Here is a 15,095-nt window from a genome sequence, read left to right on the forward strand (position 1 = left end):
AGCCAGTGTGGGCCGCCTTCTTGGGGACAGTGGGGTCCTCGTGCCTCAGAGGACAGACAGTCCTCCTATCTCAGGGCGCTGCCCCCCGGCTGCACAGAGCCTGGCAGGTGGCCAGCCCCAACACCTCCCCCCTCAGCGGGGCCCGAGTCTCCGTCCCGGCCCCTCGGGATTCTTGCAGGGTTACCCCGCTCCGAGCTTTTACAAGGTGACCGCCCCTGGACAAAGCACCAGAGAGGGGAGGCAGGTGACCAGTCTGGAAGAGACATGGAGGGCAATTTCCCATAGCTCCGAGACCCTGACCTCATGGAGGGGTGTCCATGAACCCCCCGGGATTGGGACCTGGGAAGGCTCCCGCTGCTTGGACAACCCCTTAGCCTCTGGGTGAGGCCAGAGCGGCGCCCAGTGGCCATTCAGGGGACTGCAGGCTCGGGCCTGGTGACTGGGCCCGTGGGTGGCCAGGGTGGTGGGGCTGCAAGAAGGGCCAGGGCGCTGGGGCTCAGGCCTCTGTAAGTGGGGGTGGGCTGGGGAGTCAGGGGTTTGGCTGGCCCCTGAGTGCAGCTGCTGGGACCGGGTGAGCGTGGGGGGCAGGTCCATGGAGGCTGCCCTGTAACTCCTTCTCCCTCGGCAGACGGCGCCCCCCTCAGCGAGCTCTCCTGGTCGTCCTCTCTGGCTGTGGTGGCCGTGTCCTTCTCCGGGCTCTTCACTGTCATCGCCCTCATGCTGGCCTGTCTGTGTTGTAAGAAGGGTGGCATCGGGTTCAAGGTGAGGGCTGGGGTGTCCGAGGGGGATGTGGACGGATCCCAAGAGTCAGGCCTTCTTGTGCCGGCTCTGTGCTGAGCTTCCCTCCTTCCCGGGGTCACCTGCACCCCTCTCCCCTGGGGGCCGCGGCAGGAGAGGCCTGGAGGCTCTCAGGAACCCCAGCCCACCCTCTCCCCCATTTTGGGTCCCCTCTGTGTGGGCGTGGCCTCTGAGTGCTGTGCGCAGGTCAGGCGCCCCGGGACAGTGAGGATGGGCCTTCCTGCAGGGCCCCCCAGGGGCTCCTGAGCCGGCGTGAGAGGGGCTTGCCTCCCCAGAGGTCCCTGACTTCCTGGTGGTGGAAGTGCCCGGGTCATCTGAACCAGCAGCCGCCCGGACCCACTGTCCCCGCACCCAGACGGCCTTGCCAGCTGGGATCACTCTCCTTTGGGCGTCGTTTACCCCCCAGGGAGGGCGCTGGGTGCTGGTGCTAGAAACCAGGGTGGCCACGCACAACAGTAGGGGTCATCGCTGTTTATAGAGCGTGGGTGAAATGCACGGCCCTGTCTTCACTAAGGCCGCCCCCGGACTCCGCTCCCCAGGGCCGTGGGCTGGATTCTGGGGCTGAGGTCCTCTCCTGAGTTGGCGGCTGAGGGGCATTCCAGGGCAGCTGCCCCCCAACGTCCAGTTGCAGCTCTGAGTAGGGAGCACCAGGGGAGAAGCTGGCCACTGAGAACCCGACCAGAGGCTCCGCCCATGTGGGCTGAGTTCTCGGCAACTTAGAGAACAGCGCGCGGGCCTGTGGTCATTCCCCGTGCCCCCTCCCTGCCCTTAGCTGGGGGGCAGATGGCCGGGCCTGGAGAGTGTAGGAGGGGTGGGGCTGTCCTGTGGCCCCCATCGACGTCCACACTGAGTGGCCCACGCCCCAGCCGTGCCCCAGTTCGGAGGACCAGCCCCCCTGCTCTGGTACGCCGTGTCACAGGGGGGTCTGCAGGGGCTGCTCCCCGCCCAGCGCCCAGCGAGGACGAGGAATGTGCCTTTTACAGGGGCCGCCCTCCCAGATTCCTCAGTGCCTCCGCGGGGGGGCTGTGGCCCTGGAGGCTGCGGGGTCCGTGCTCGTGCCTACCTTCCCTGCACCCCGCCCGGGGGAGGCCGTCTTCCTGACCCGCGGGCACACCGTAGCACGGCCCCGCAGGATCCGGGGCCAGAGCCGCAAAGTCATGGGGGCAGACGTGGGGGACCGAGGTCAGCCCCTCCTCAGGGTGCTGAGAGAACAAGGCCCCAAACAAAGGCTGGCCTCGGCCCCTCCTACCCGTGCCCTCCTCACCTCCTGGAGAACATGGTGCCCAGAACATTCCAGCCCCAGCGCGCCTGGGTGGGCGGGCCTGCCTGCATCGGGGGCCCCAGCCTGGTCTCTGGGGGCCCAGGGCTGGGCACCTCCGTGGAGCTTGCTGGGCGAAGGGGCCAGGCGGCCATGCTCACGCTGTCCTACTTGATCGCCCGCTCTGCTGGCGCGATCCGGCAGGCTGCCCGGCGGCACCGTCAGGTACGGGCCGGGGCCAGGGCTGGTGGGAGCGGATGGAGCTGCAGCTGCTGCGAGTACCCCAGGGCCCCAAGGGTGGGATCCGCGGCCATGGGGAGGGGAGCCATCACAGCCACCAGTCCCTTCCCCCGTCCCCTTGCCCCTCTCTGGGTAGGGACCAGGACTGGGCCACAGGGACGCAGACAGAGGGCTTCCAGGCGGAAGGAGGGTCCCCGGGGCACGCAGGGCCAAGGGAAGAACCTAGGCCCCCTGGCTCCTGGTCCAGCCACCTGTCCACATTGGGGTGGGGGTGGGGGCTCTGGGCCTCAGTTTCCCCACCTGGGCAGTGGGCTTGGGGGCTCCAGGGATGGGAGCTGCTCTTGTTTTAGTAGGAGAGGATTTCTGAGACTTCGGCTCTTTTCTGGAGTATGCTCTGGACCTGGGAGGAGGGATCTTCCCCATAGACAGGTGTAGGGCCACATTCCAAAATGCGGGCCAGGTAGGGCCCAGCCCCAGGCTGCAGGGCCAGGCTCTTAAGGAGCCCTGGGTCAAGGCAGGTGGCTCTGGATGGTGGCGGGTTGCCTGGCCGAGGGGTGGAGATCTGGGGCGGGGGGCTCCCTGTTCTGGGCACTCAGGAATGCTCCTTGTCTGGAAGGGGCAGGCTGGGGGTTGTGATGGAGCCCCTGTCCCCACTTCCCAGCCCTGACTCTGAGGTTGGGATCACAGGCTGCTGGGGGAGGGGTGGCAAAGAGGAGTTGGGGGCAGACAGGATGGGCCTCTTGGTTTCCTGCCTCCGGCCTCACCCCTGCCAATGTGGGGCCAGCGTTGCCCGCTGGTGGGGGTGGACTGGGCTGGGCAAGGTGCTGCTGACCTGGGGCTCGTGGCCCCCACACTTGAGGCCCCCCTCCCTGTGCCTTTGGGAGGGCGGTCACCCTCTCCTACAACCAAAAAGACAAACACCAGCTCTCTGGCCCTTCGGGCAGCTGGAGTCTCTGGGGGGAGAGCGGGTGTGTTCTCTGCCCTGAGCAGCGAGAAGAGGGGTGGGAGGGGCGACTAGCAGGTGCCCCAACTCCGGGGCAGGCCCCCAGCCTGCTCCACCCCCAGTTCCAGAAGAGGTGAGAGCTCGGTCCTTTCTGAGGCTGGCCTGCACCCCTTGACCTTGCCCTGCCCCCCCATCCCTGGAGCCCTGGAGTCACCGCCAGCTGGGCGCCCACCTACAGGAGTTTGAGAATGCCGAGGGGGAAGAATACGCCGCCGGCTTCTCAGCACAGGGCTCCCCTGCGACGGGGGCTCAGAACGGGCCAGACGTGTATGTCCTGCCACTCACTGAGGTCTCCCTGCCCATGGCCAAGCAGCCGGGTCGCTCAGGTGAGTGAACCCCCCAGAGAGGACTGGGGGGTGTGCACAAGGGGTGACTCAGGGTCCGGCCCAGCCTCTGGACTCAGCAGCCGGTGCTCCTGGGGAGGGGGAGGCCAAGGGCTGGTGGGTGCCCCCTTCTGATGGGAGCTGGGGCACTGTGGACGGTCTTGGGTCAGACTTCTGCCTGCCACCTCCCCCACCTGGGGCTGCTGTGCAAAGGGACAGCTCCGGGCACCAGGGACAAGGGACTTGTTGCCCTGGTCCTGGGATGGGCTACCCATGTGCTGAGAGGAGGGGACCCTCTGCTGTCCCTGGACACTTGGCCCCAGACAACCTCCGCAGCGCCGACAGGCCACGCAGGGACATGGGCTCCATTGTGCCCAGTGGGCGGGACCCACCTACTCAGGGAGGAAGGGCTCTTTCGCGCCCCCCTCTGTGGGCAGGGCCCTGAATGGGCCTTTGACTCAGGCCTTGGGGTTGGGGCAGCAGAAGGCAGGGGTCTCTTCCCATGGCTTCCTTGCCCTGTCTTCCATCCGTTCCCCATCCTGCCCCCCTCTGCCCCTGCCCCGGATCAGGGTGACCACCTGCAGGACATATGTGGGTCCAAGCTTGAGAGGTTAGAGGTCAGTGTCTGAGCTGGCCTTTGAACCCGTCTGCCTGAGGCTCGTGCTGTGGGAGCCTCTAGCTGTCTGGGGCCTGTGGGGGTGGTTCCTGGTGTCGGTCTGCTCCCATGGCAGCCTAATCTCAGGTCCCCTCCCTGGAAGCTCTGCGGCAAGGCCCGTGCCCACCCCCAGCTCCTCTGGGGGCACCGAGGGAAGGGGGTCAGGCCCTCCAGGCCTGTGGTGGTGGGCAGGCCCATCCCGCCTGCTCTGCTCCAGGCCTTGCCGGGCCCATGTCCTCGCCGCTGCCCACTCTGAAGCCCACACTTCATCAGGGCACTGGTCTGGGTCCTCAGAGCAGCCCCGGGGCCACCAGGTTGTCACTCCCCACCCCCGTCAGTGTCTCCTGGGGGAGACGTCAGCGGTTATGCAGGAACCAGGGCCTGGGGCTCGAAGGCATGTGCACATCTCTTGACTGACCTGAAAGAGCTGCCCGTAAGCCCCTGAAGGGAGCACGCTGCAGTAGGAGGCCCCCGGACCTTCCTGGAGGCCCGTGGGGGTCTCTGAGCCCATGCTGACCCTGGACAGTGGTCACTAGTGGGGAGCCAGGGGTCGTCCCAGGGGACACCGCCCCCCCCCCCAGGCCCGTGGCCCGCAGGCAGTGTCTGGGACCCTGGCTTCTCCCACCCCTCGGGGGACTGTCCCTGAGGGTGGGGCCCCTGGGCCAGGAGATAGCAGCAACTGCGTGCTTTGTCCATTTCTGTCGCTCGAATCGCAGATCTGTAGGGTACCCTGTTTCTGGGGAGGGGAGAGATCTCATGTGATGCAGGGGGTAGCCCACGTGGAGGTCAAGGGTTAAAAACCTGAACGCCAAGTGCCCTGGAGACTGTGGGGGACGGTACAGCCCGCGGGCAGGGCCCAGGGGACAAAGCCCCTCAATGCTGCTCAGCACCAAGGTCAGCATTCCCCAGGAGCAGACCCCCACCCCCTGGGCGCTCCTGGCATTCTAGGCCCAGCCCTGTCCCCCTGCGGCCTCAGGGCGGTTGGCGTGGGAGCAGAATTCGGGGAATCCCTGGGCATGGGGCGTGAGCGGACTCAGCAGCCCTGGCCCTTCCTCCAGGGCCCTCACTGACCCTTCGTCCCTGCTGACCTCACCCAGCCAGGCTGCAGGAGAATGGGCCCAGTGTGTCCCGTACAGGGCTGTGCCAAGCGGCCGCCGACAAAGGAGCCTTTGGTGAGCCTGGGGCTGGAATGCCAGCCTGCGGCAGGGGTGAGGGGACGGGCCGCTCCAGTGCCCTCCTCCCCACGGGCCTGGCCCCGGCCATACTGCCTGCCCGGCATTGCCGGTGCACTAGTCTTGGCTCCAGGCCCCGCCGTCTTCAGCCCGGCGTGTCCCTGTCATTTGGGGACTAGCCTTCTCAGACTCGCCCAGAAAGATGCCCAGATGCGGCCGGTAGGCCCCCAGCTCCCGGGGCAGCAGGCACCCTGCTCCTGATGGCAGCCCCCAGCCGAGGCCCCACTCTGGGGGGCTTAGGGCAGCTCCCCAGACAGGCTGAGTGGGCAGCCCCTGGAGGGGCTTGGGAAGGGCAGATGGGGACAGCGACAGCCCGAGCGGGGGTCCCACTCTGTTACAGTGCAGCTGCTCCAGTCCACGGACCTGGGCCGGCACAGCCTCTTGTACCTGGAGGAGGTGGGCCACGGCTGGTTCGGGAAGGTGAGTTGCTGACCCTGGGTGGGGGGAGTGGGGGGCGCTGACACCGTGGGCCCCTCTCTTGCCTGGCAGGCAGAGGGGCAGGGTGGAGACCTGCTTGTCCTAGAGCCACCCCAGCCCTGGGGTCCCCTTTCCTGCCGGTCCCCTCCCTAGGGCGTTCCGAAGCTGGGAGGCACCTCTGAGAGGGCTGGGTTGGGGGGCCGCGTCTTGGCCCGGGCTTCTTGCTGATCCCCAGCCTGGGGAGCCCCTCTTCCTCGCGGCAGACCCCCTGAGAGAGCTGAGAACAGCTGGGGCCTCGGGATGACCACACAGGAGAGAATGTTACGGCCGGGAGGGTTCACCCAGGAGGGGTCCAGAGCCCCTCTCGCAGACGAGTAAAGCAAGGCTTCCAGGTTCAGGGGGTGGGGGCGCGAGGAAGAGCAGCGACTGGCAGCTGCGCCTGGGGAGGCCGTGGTGACGCCCACCCCCACAGGTGTTCCTGGGGGAGGTGAACTCGGGCCTCAGCAGCACGCAGGTGGTGGTGAAGGAGCTGAAGGCCAGCGCCAGCGTGCAGGAGCAGATGCACTTCCTGGAGGAGGCTCGGCCCTACAGGTGGGTGGGCCCCGGGCCAGGCGGGCGGGGGGCTGCTGGGCACGGGGCCCTGGGGACAAAGGCAAGCCCTGTGCCGTCCCTGCTCCCCCCTCCGCCTGCAGAGCCAGCCCCCCTCCCCGCCCGCCCGCCCCCTCCTGCCCTGAGTTCGAGTCAGGGGGGCAGCCTGTTGGCTCCCGCAGGGCCCTTCAGCACGGCAACCTGCTCCAGTGCCTGGCGCAGTGCGCGGAGGTGACGCCCTACCTGCTGGTGATGGAGTTCTGCCCCATGGTGAGTGGCCGTGCCCCACACCGCCCCTGCAGCCCCTGTGCCCCGAGCTCCTGTCCAGGGTGTTCAGAAGGAGGGCTCAGCTGCCCCCCCGGAGGCAAAGCTGCTGTGGCGGGGACCCCTCATCGCCATCCTGTGGGCCTTACGTTCCCCCTGCAGTGGGATCTGGGGGCACGCCCCACCGCCTCCCCGAGGCGGTCTGTGGGGAGGCGGCGATCCCACGTGGCTAGGGAGGGCGGCGGCTGCGTCTGGGGCCCCACCGCACGCTGGCTGCAGGTCCTGCGCAGAGTTAGGACGCTCTCCTGGGAGCCGCTTACCTCCGCTTCCTTGGCCTCCCGTGAGGCCTGTTTTACTCATGGGGCGGACACGGCCTGTAAGATGCCCCCGGGGCCCCTTCCCCGCTCTCTCACGGCTCCAGACCTGCTCGGAGCTGCCCATGGCAGACATGGGGCGCTGCGGCATGCAGGCCCCCACTGTCTGGGTTCTGGACTCCTGGCGATAGCTGTGACCTCCTGGGGCTTCGCCAGAGTGGCTGGGCCCTTTCTGGAGCCGGGCGGTGTCCACAGATCAGGGATTCGCTGGCTGACCCTCTGGTCACCCGTCCCGTGCTCCCACCGGGCTCGGCGTTGCCGCTCACGTGGCCCGTCTGCTGGTTGCCAGCAGTGAGGTGGCAGGCACAGGGGCCTGGGGGTTCTGTACCCAGCACGTGGTCCTGGAGGCCCGCAGGCTTGCCGGGTCTGAGGGAGCTCAGAGAACGCGCCCTGTGCCTGTGGGGTTGTCCTACTGAGGGCCGGCCACTGGGGGGCAGACTCGGCAGCGGCTCTGTCGGCTGCGCAGGGGAGGGGACGGGGGGTGGGGGAGGGGGGTGCTCCCTGGCTGTTAGCAGCCCCTATGTGGGGGGGGGGGGGCTGGGCGGCAGGCTTGCCAGGGTCCCTGCCCCCCACCGACAGGTGATGATGTCGCCGCTCTTGGCAGGGCGACCTCAAGGGCTATCTGCGAAGCTGCCGGGTGGCGGAGTCCATGGCGCCTGACCCCCTAACCCTGCAGCGCATGGCCTGCGAACTGGCCTGTGGGGTCCTGCACCTGCATCGCCACAACTACGTGCACAGGTGAGGGCGGGGCGCGGCTGCTGGCTCTTTGGGGTCCCCGCGAGCTCTCTGCGGCTTCTGCCCCTGCACAAAGGGGCACCGGCTTCCCGCCTTAGGGGCTGTGTGAGGGTTAGCTGGGTTCGTCATTATCCAGCCTTTAGGGACCGTGATGCAAATGCGTCTGGTTAAATAAAAGACAGACGGGAGGGAGTGTGGGGGTGGGGGAGTACCTGCTTCTGCCTCCCATCAGGCTGGCCGGGGCAAGCACACAGCAGGGCCCCAGGCCCAGCTTCTGTCCCTGGGGTGGCCAGAGACACCCGGGGGCCCCACACTGGCCCCTCCTCGCCTCTGTGTCCCATAGCCTCCCCGGGGGGAGGGTTGGCTCTGTCCTGCCTCCCACCCTGGCCCTGGAGTCAGAAAGATGGACCAGGGTGCCCCGCATAGGGGGACGAGCCAGAAGAAGTGGCGATGGACCAGCGGCCCCCCCAACCCCGGACGCTGCACAGGCCGCCCTCCCCAACCATGTCCTGGTGCTCCCGGACGCCGCACGGGCCGTCCTCCCCAACAATATCCTGGTGCTGAGTGGTGACACATGCAACTCCAGCATCAGTGATTTTGTTGAAGAGGGCAGCTGCCAGCCTCCCGACCTGCCCGCCGGGCCCAATCAGCCCCGAGTGCAGGCCCGTCTGCGGCCCCTGGTGGATGTGCACGGACCCCACGTTTGCCGTAGTGCCCTGGGCCCCCGGACACCCCTGTGGCCGCCGAGCAGGCAGGGGAGAAGCCCGCAGCCCAGGGCCAGCCACTGGGCTGGAGGCAGTGGTGGGCTAACTCCCCACCCCTCCCCTGCCCTGGGCCAGGAGGGAGGCCCAGCCCTGGGTGAGCCGGGCAGGGGCAGGGTCAGGACCCTCTGGGAGACTTGGGATCTCAGTGTCCCCATTGCTGAGGGTGAGGGGGTCGTGGGCAGGAAGAAAGACTGCAGTGTTCCTGGCTGGCTCACCCCCGAGGGGTGGCTCCGTGGGTTGGTGGGAAAGAAGTTGGGCCACAGCTGGGGTCAGGAGGGGGGTCCAGCAATGGCCAAGCCGTGCCTTCCCAGAGGGCCCCGTGGCATGCTCGAGCCTTTTCTGGGCCTCAGTTTCCTCGTCTGCACTGTAACATTTGAGGCCCTGTCCACGTGGGCCCTCCAGCACGCCCGGTGCCGGGCGAGGGACCGGGGCCTGGGGCCGCGGGGTGTGGGCTGCTGATTAGACGCCCCTTCCCACCCGCTCACGACAATGCGGTCAGCGACAAGCGGTCTGGCCCCTCTGGGCCCTGGATGCCCCCAGCCTGGCCCCACCACTGACCCCCCCTCCCGCCCTCCAGCGACCTGGCCCTGAGGAACTGCCTGCTCGCCGCCGACCTGACAGTGAAAATCGGCGACTACGGCCTGTCCCATGGCAAATACAGGGTAAGACCGCGCGGCCGTGCCGGGGATCAGGGCCAGCCGCCCGGCCCCCCGCAGTAGCCCTGTCCCCTGTGCCCGCAGGAAGACTACTTCGTGACTGCCGACCAGCTGTGGGTGCCGCTGCGCTGGATTGCGCCCGAGCTGGTGGACGAGGTGCACTGCAACCTGCTGGTGGTGGACCAGACCAAGGCCAGCAACGTGTGGTGAGTGGGGCCGGGGGGCGCTGCGAGCACATGCCCACGGGACGCCTTGCCTTGGTTCTCGTCCGTTGTTGTTGTGGTGGGGCCTTGTGGCTGCCAGGCCTGGTGTGCAGGTGTGTGTCCGGCGAGGACCCAGGGCCCGCCAGGCAGCCGGCAACCGAGTCCCGCCCGCCTTACACAACCGATGACATGCTTATCTGTCCAACCTCATCGCTCTGTGGGAGGTGGTCGCTTCTGGCCCCAGGGGAGGTCGTGGGGCTGCTGGGGATGCCTGCAGCTGCCCGGCGCCAGTGGCCCATGGGCCTGCCCCTCCTGGGATCTCCTGACACCCAAAGTCGCCGGGGTCCGAGCCCACGTTCAAGTTGGAAAACCCACTGGGAGTGGAACAGGCTCTCTGGGTGAGACGCGGGGCCTCGGCGTGGCACCTGCTCTCTGCGCAGGGGGCTGGAGGCGCCCCCCATCCTGAGCACCCAGCACCGAGCAGGGCACAGAGGGGGCACTGAGACCCAGTACCCAGCCTCCAGGGCTCCACCACGGTGGTCTCTGTCCCTGACCGGCCTCTCCTCCCCACCCTGCTGGCCCCCCAGCTCCCCAGGACTGTCTGGCCTCCCTCTGCTCCCAGTGAGCCCTCAGATCCTGGATTCGCGGAGCTCCCCCCATCCCCGACTTCCTGAGCATGCCGGAGGCCTTTACGCACAGTCCATCCCCACCCCATCCCCTCACTTCCCCCACCGACCCGCCCTGCTGCACGCTAATGGGGGTCCTCCAGACGGCTCTGCTCTAGGCCGTCTGAGTCCTGTGCTGCTGTATTTGCTCTGTTCCTCACGCTCCCGGACTCCCGGGACAGCCTGGGCTCTCAGGGACTGCGTGAAGTCCTGGAAGGAGCCCAGTTGCCTTCTCCCAGCCCTGCGTGCTCCGGCCGCCCCTGCACATTCCCCGGGTCCACCCTCCCTCAGCCTCACGGCTTGGCACCTTGGTACCCCAGGCCTGGGAGCCCCACCGCAGTAGCTCGGACCCCTGCTACCATGTCCGGCCTTCACCGCGGCTGGGGAATGAACGCACGAACGAGTGAATGGACTTGGGTTTGCGAAAAGGCCTGAGTGGTTTTTATTTGCCTAGATGACTTGGGCACAGACTTGGGCCTGGCCGGGTGGCGTGTCCTGCCAGTTTACTGAGGAAGGTGTTGTCCTTTGGAAGGGGCGTCCCTAGGATGCCGGTGTGATGACAGGAGCTGCCCTGTGGTGGCCGAGGTTCTGAGACCCTCTGCAGCCACGCCACCCCCCTGATGGCGGTCACCTCCACAGGTCCCTGGGCGTGAGCATCTGGGAGCTCTTTGAGCTGGGTGCACAGCCCTACCCGCACCACTCCGACCGGCAGGTGCTGGCCTACGCCGTCCGGGAGCAGCAGCTCAAGCTCCCCAAGCCCCAGCTGCAGCTAACTCTGTCTGACCGCTGGTGAGGACCTGTGATGCCAGGCTGGGGGAGTGTCCCCAGTGGGAAGGGCAAGACTGGGGCAGGGGTTGCTCTGAGTCTGACAGCCTGAGTTTCCAGCTCATACTGGCTCCCCTCTGGCCAGCAGTGACCTTTGGGCCTTATCCTGTGTCCACAATGGAAGTGGTCTCTTTACCCAAAACGCAAACTCACCTGCAGCCAGGGTGGAGACGAGCTAAGGGAAAGGTGCCTCCGCCCACTACGGGCCCCCAACCCTCTGGGCTCACCTTGGAGGATTTGGGGTCTCCTGTAATGAAGTTGCAGGGTCTCTTCCCTGTCTTTACAGGATTCTGAGTAGAAGGAGAGGCCCCCAGACCTTCCTGCAGAGGGCAGATCTGCTCATCCTTCTGGGGACTGGGGTCCCGCCCCGGGGCGTGGGGTGGGGGGTGGGCGGGGCCCGGCGGGCAGGGGCTGAGCCCTGGGCCTCCCCCTGCAGGTACGAGGTGATGCAGTTCTGCTGGCTGCAGCCTGAGCAGCGGCCCACGGCCGAGGAGGTGCACCTGCTGCTGTCCTACCTCTGTGCCAAGGGCGCCACTGAGGCAGAGGAAGAGTTCGAGCGGCGCTGGCGCTCGCTGCGGCCGGGCAGGGGTGGCGCGGGCCCCGGGCTGGCAGGCCTGGCTCTGGGGGGCGCGGGCGAGCTCGCGGCCGCCTCGTCCTTCCCGCTGCTGGAGCAGTTCGCGGGCGACGGCTTCCACGCGGATGGGGATGATGTGCTGACGGTGACTGAGACGAGCCGGGGCCTCAACTTCGAGTACAAGTGGGAAGCCGGCCGCGGTGCTGAGGCCTTCCCACCGCCAGGGGGTGCAGCAAGCCCCAGCCGCGCGGCACGCCTGCCGGAGCTCTGTGCCCCCGACGGCGCGCCCCCGGGCGTGGTGCCCGTGCTCAGCGCGCACAGCCCCTCGGTGGGCAGCGAGTACTTCATCCGGCTGGAGGAGCCCACGCCCGCCGCTGGCCATGATCCTGACTGCGCCGGCTGCACCCCCAGCCCCCACACTGTGGACCTGCTACCCGACGGCGGTGATCAGGACAATGACTCGGAGGGCAGCGCGGCCGCTTCGCTGGCCATGGAGCCGCTGCTGGGCCATGTGCCACCCCCAGAGGGGTCCTGGGGCCACTGTGACTACTACCTGCACGGGAGCCATGCCTGGGACCCGCCTGGCCCCCTGGGCTCGCCTTCGCCGGGGACCCTCATGCGGGTGGAGCCCAGGGAGGAGGACAGCGACTGGGGCACAGCTGCTTTCTGCCCACCCTTCTTGGAGGACCCACTGGGCACGTCCCCCTCAGGGAGCTCTGGGGCCCGGCCGTCCCCGGGTGGGGAGGAGATGGGGGAGGCCGAGGCATGCAGGGCTGCCCAGCACAGACACTGGAGTTCCAACATGTCCGCCAACAACAACAGTGGCGACCGAGCGCCAGGTTCCTGGGACCCGGGATATGTGGGCGGCTGCATGGGCTGCTGTCCGAGCACAGAACACACCCTGCAGGCCGGCCCTGAGTTGGGCCGGCCCCTGGCCCTGGAGGACACCAGACAGCCTCTCCTTGGGCCACAAGGGGCCTCCTCTGGCCAGGAACTAGGCCGCTGCCTTGGCCTCCCTCATCTGTGTACTGACGGGGGCCTGGCACCTGCCACTTGCCCTGTGCCATCCTCTCGGACACAGGCGGCCGTTAGCTGGGGTGACAGCCCCCAGACAGAGCCCAGGCTTGCTGAGGAGGCTGAAGGCTCTGCCAGACCTCAACGATCCCTTCCCTCCATCCCAGCCCCATCCCAAGAGGGAGCCCTGCTTCCTGCCGAGGAGGCCAGTGCCCCGGCCCCCCCGCCTGCCTTGGCCATGCCTGCTGGCAGCTGGGAGACTGCCCCGGAGGTAGCCCAGGGCCTGGACAGCTGCGCTGCTTCCCGCGAGCTGGAGGCGCCAGTCTGTGAGGACGAGGACATGGCAGAGGCCACTTCCGGCCTCCTCACGGATTTGTCCAGTGATGGCCCGCCAGGGGAGAAGCCGGACGTGACAGTGGCCTTCCGCTCCCTGCAGAAGCAGGGGGGGACCCCCGACTCCGTGGACTCCCTGGATATCCCATCTTCTGCCAGCGATGGTGGTGGCTGCGAGGTCTTCAGCCCATCAGTTACTGGCACTCCTGGCGGGCAGCCCCGAGCCCTGGACAGTGGCTATGACACGGAGAACTACGAGTCCCCCGAGTTTGTGCTCAAGGAAGCACACGAACCATGTGAGCCTGAGGCCTTTGGGGAGCTGGTCTCCGAGGGTGAGAGCCCCGGGCCTGAGACTCAGCTCTCCACCGCCCTTGGAGGCCTCGGCGAGAAGAACCCCTACCGTGACTCAGCCTACTTTTCAGACCTCGATGCAGAGCCTGATTCCACCTCGGGCCCCCAGGAGAAGGGAGGAGGTGCCCTGGCCTCCAGGCTAGAGCTGGACCTGGAGAGCCCTGGGCTGCAGTCTGCACAGCCCTCCCCTGAGTCTGGGGTGCCTGGGGGGGCACAGGGCACTGGCCCCAGGGAGGTGCCACCGCTGCTGCTGCCACCGCCAGAGGACTCTCCCCCAGAGCCCAGCAGCACCCGCCCTGAGAGCCCCAGGCTGGAGCCTCCCTGGCCCCAAGGGCCTCCAGGGCCCAGCCCGGAGCGCTTGGAGGTTTTCCTGCTGACCCCGGTCCCACCGAGCTCGGAAAGCCGCGGCCCTGACCTCCAGGAGGCCCCGGCACTGCCCTCGGGGTCCGCCCAGAAGGAACGGACAGGGGGCCCCGGCGCCCCCAGAGCCCCACTCTGCCTGGCCTTGCCCGCACAGCCCGCAGCCGCGGAGGGCCGGCTGGAGGAGGAGGAGGAGGACAGCGAGGACAGCGATGAGTCGGACGAGGAGCTGCGCTGCTACAGCCTCCAGGAGCCCAGCGAGGAGAGCGAGGAGGAGGCGCCTCCCGTGCCCGTGGTGGTGGCCGAGAGCCAGAGCGCACGCAACCTGCGCAGCTTGCTCAAGATGCCCAGCCTGCTGGCCGAGGCCTTCTGCGACGACCTGGAGCGCAAGAAGAAGGCCGTGTCCTTCTTCGACGACGTCACCGTCTACCTCTTCGACCAGGTGGGCAGCGCCCCGCGCTCTGCGCGGGTGGGGGAGTCCCCCAGGGGATGGGGAGCCGTGGGAGCGGCCGCCGCGGGTGACCCGAGCCACGTGCTGCTCTGACCCTCCAGGAAAGCCCCACCCGGGAGCTCGGGGAACCCTTCCCCGGAGCCAAGGAGTCACCCCCCGTGTTCCTGGCGGGCGGCCCCCACGCCCCTGGCGACCCCGGCCGGCCGCGGGGGGCGGACCGCTCCCAGGACGGCTCCGCGGCCTCCGCGGCGGAAGATGGTGAGCTGGGATTGGGACGTGCTGGGGTCGTGCCGTCACGGGCGGGCGTGACGTCATGGCGGGGGGGTGCCGGGGCCGTGCCGTCACGGGCGGGCGGGCGGGCGTGAGGTCAGGGTGGGCGTGGCCTGCCGGGAGGGTGTGACGTCAGGACGGGGGCGGGCATGTTGGGCGGGATCGTGATGTCAGACGGTGCCCTGCCTTGCAGACCGAGGGTTCACGTGGGACGAAGGCTTCCCGCCGACTCCGGCCCCTGAGGCCGCTTTGTCCGCCCCCGTCGCGTCCCCCAAGCCGGCCGCGCCCGGCCCCTTCTCGCGCTTCACCGTGTCGCCCGCGCCCGCATCCCGCTTCTCCATTACGCAAGTCTCGGACTCGGACGCCGGGTCCGTGGGAGGTGAGGTTGCGGCTGGGCTGGCGGGAGGGGACACCGAGGCGGGGCAGTGGGGAGGGCCGCGGGGAGGTCACCTGCTGGGAGCCAAGGCCCCGCGCTCATTATTTCTCATCTGGACAAGCACGGTTTTCAGACGGGGAAACTGAGGCACGGAGAGGTCGGGTCACGCCCAGGCCTGTCTGTCCTGGCCGCCTTCTGGGGAGATGCTGTGTCCTCCCCCATTCCCCCCCTCCCAGCGCTGGCCCAGCACCTGTCTGGACCCTGGGGCCTAGATGGGACTCTACCTGGCCCTTAGACCTCACCCTCTTCTCCCTCCCCTGGAGGCACCCCGACTCTGCTCTCTGACAGACCTTAGCCCCCCCGCCC

At 68.2% G+C, this 15,095-nt stretch overlaps 1 protein-coding gene across 1 annotated transcript in view; it reads left to right on the plus strand.

Annotated features, from left to right (window-relative positions):
- AATK (apoptosis associated tyrosine kinase) overlaps positions 1-15,095 on the plus strand; it is a 31,445-nt gene that overhangs the window by 14,524 nt on the left and 1,826 nt on the right. The window contains exons 2-13 of the mRNA XM_026483920.4: positions 629-762; positions 3,478-3,625; positions 5,850-5,929; positions 6,399-6,517; positions 6,697-6,784; positions 7,757-7,890; positions 9,229-9,313; positions 9,392-9,513; positions 10,815-10,964; positions 11,437-14,074; positions 14,185-14,341; positions 14,547-14,732. Of these exons, the coding sequence (XP_026339705.2) occupies positions 629-762; positions 3,478-3,625; positions 5,850-5,929; positions 6,399-6,517; positions 6,697-6,784; positions 7,757-7,890; positions 9,229-9,313; positions 9,392-9,513; positions 10,815-10,964; positions 11,437-14,074; positions 14,185-14,341; positions 14,547-14,732 (4,041 nt within the window). The remainder of the gene's footprint in view (positions 1-628; positions 763-3,477; positions 3,626-5,849; positions 5,930-6,398; positions 6,518-6,696; positions 6,785-7,756; positions 7,891-9,228; positions 9,314-9,391; positions 9,514-10,814; positions 10,965-11,436; positions 14,075-14,184; positions 14,342-14,546; positions 14,733-15,095) is intronic.

Source organism: Ursus arctos, unplaced genomic scaffold (assembly GCF_023065955.2).
Source record: "Ursus arctos isolate Adak ecotype North America unplaced genomic scaffold, UrsArc2.0 scaffold_24, whole genome shotgun sequence".
Lineage (NCBI taxonomy): Eukaryota > Metazoa > Chordata > Mammalia > Carnivora > Ursidae > Ursus > Ursus arctos.